Source organism: Phaseolus vulgaris, chromosome 11 (genome assembly GCF_000499845.2).
Source record: "Phaseolus vulgaris cultivar G19833 chromosome 11, P. vulgaris v2.0, whole genome shotgun sequence".
NCBI classification, from domain to species: Eukaryota; Viridiplantae; Streptophyta; class Magnoliopsida; order Fabales; family Fabaceae; genus Phaseolus; species Phaseolus vulgaris.
In genome coordinates, this window is record NC_023749.2 from 21004698 (window position 1) to 21006607 (window position 1910).

The 1910-nt window shown below is 52.6% G+C and overlaps 1 protein-coding gene across 1 annotated transcript; it reads left to right on the top strand.

The window, feature by feature from the left end:
• The first annotated feature begins 771 nt into the window (after positions 1-771).
• On the top strand, positions 772-1512 carry LOC137836747 (uncharacterized). The gene has a single exon (XM_068645471.1). The coding sequence runs from the start codon at positions 772-774 to the stop codon at positions 1510-1512; it is 741 nt and encodes a 246-aa protein (XP_068501572.1).
• The last annotated feature ends 398 nt before the right edge of the window (positions 1513-1910 follow it).

The window sequence follows — 1910 nt, forward strand, 5'->3', positions numbered from 1 at the left end:
CTTATACTGCTGGCCTTCTCCACATGTTTCCCTCGTTGCTAAGTGTTCGTTTGTACTCTTTATATTTCATTTACCTGCGTGCCTTGTGGATCTGTATAACTGCGCTGGTGGTGGGATTGGCATTCTGTGCTTTTTGTGTAACTGACGTCTTGTGCTTGGCTTGGTGTGGCTTTAACTTCTGTTCTTTGGTTTGACTGAATGCAGGATCAGTGATGGATTCATCTAAGAGGATGGTCCTGGCGAAAGCATTGAAGGCTCGTGCCCCCAGGCTGGCGCCTCCACCACCCCCACTGCTGACCCAAACCTCCCACTATCCTTGCCCTCACCAACACCAACCACCACCGAAACTCCACTAGGCCCACCTTCACCACCTCCACATAGCCCCAAACACTCCAAACACCTAATTCACCTCCACCCATCGCCGCAGTCCCACTGGCTGTGGCCTCATCACCTGCTCCAGCCCCCCTTGACAAAGGGAAGAGGGTGCTGGAGGTCCTCTCCGATGACGAAGACTCCGGCGGTGGGGTAGTCTTCAAGAGGAGAAGGGCTGCTAGGGTTCCCATCCTACCAGCAGCATCCCCACAGGGAGGGGAGTCCTTCAGGGATAATCCCCCTAGCGCCACCTCTCCCCAACCCACAATAGTCCAAGAGGAAAAAGACGATGGGGTCGAGTCTGCTCCACCTCCACCACCAGCAGAGGTCTCTGCTGTTCCTGCCCCCATTCCTGCTGCCCCAAAGCTTATTGCCATTCCTCCTCCAATCCTGCATCTGATGAGGGACTTCAACGGAGGGTTGATGCCAGAAGGCTCCGACAGGAGAGAAGGAATGCCCTATTATTTGGGAGCCTTCTTGGCCGTGACCCTTAATTGGCGCGCCCAAGCTAAAAATGCTGCTTCAAATACACAAGCCCTCCAGGCCCTGAAAGAAGAAGTGGTCGTTCTGAAGGAGGAGAAGGAAGCTTTGGGACGCCAAAATGAGGCCTATCAAGCCTCTCTGAAGTTGGCCCAAGAGGCCAAAGAGGAGGCTGACAGGCAAATGGATGAGGCGATGGAAATCCAGGCTGATTTCTACGTCCGGGAGGTGTCTCTCCAAGTTCAAGTAACGGATCTCCAAGACATGGCCGAGGCTTCCGAAAAGCTTCAGAAGTACTTGGAGGATCAGTGCTATGGGCAGGCAGAGAGACTGGAGAGGATGGAGGAGGAAATGGCTACCAAGGTCAAGGCATTGGGCCTTCTCCAGGTTGACCACGACAAGCTGCAAACTGAGGTCAACAGGCTCCAAGTTGAGAAGGAGGCTCTAGAGAAGCAGGTGGCCTCCGGGGACTCTACCATCGAGGAGTTGGAGAAGGTTAGGAAGGAACTCATCGATGACATGGCCGACACCTTCGAGGAGGGATTCAAGGAGGCTTTGGCCCAAACCGCCTGCGAGAACCCAGGGATCAATGTTTCTAACTGTGACCCTTGCCACCATATCGTCGATGGGAAAGTCGTGCCCCTTGGCCTTGGGGAATAGCTTGCTCTGAACATGCCCCCTCAATTTCTTTGTAGACCCATTTTGATCATCTTTCAAGACTTACTTGTAAATTTGACAATTTATTTTGCTGATTTGACTGCACCCTTAGCTTCTGTTTCTGCGTATCTGTTTTCTGCCTGCTTTTCTAGTTCTTTCGTATGATTTTGCTCGCTTTGTCTCATTGAGTGCGTTATCTCCGACGCCTTTCTTCATCGCGTTAGCCCTTAACTTTTGAGTAACATGTGACCCTCTCTCGTGGCGCTTCGCTTGGCCTTCGTATCCGCGAGGAGTCTCCCTCGTGAAGGCGCTGATTTTGGCGATTCGTGCCTTTATATTTCTCCTTTTCTTTTCTGGCCTCAACATCGCTCCAGGGCGTGGAGGACCCTCTTCTCGCCTGA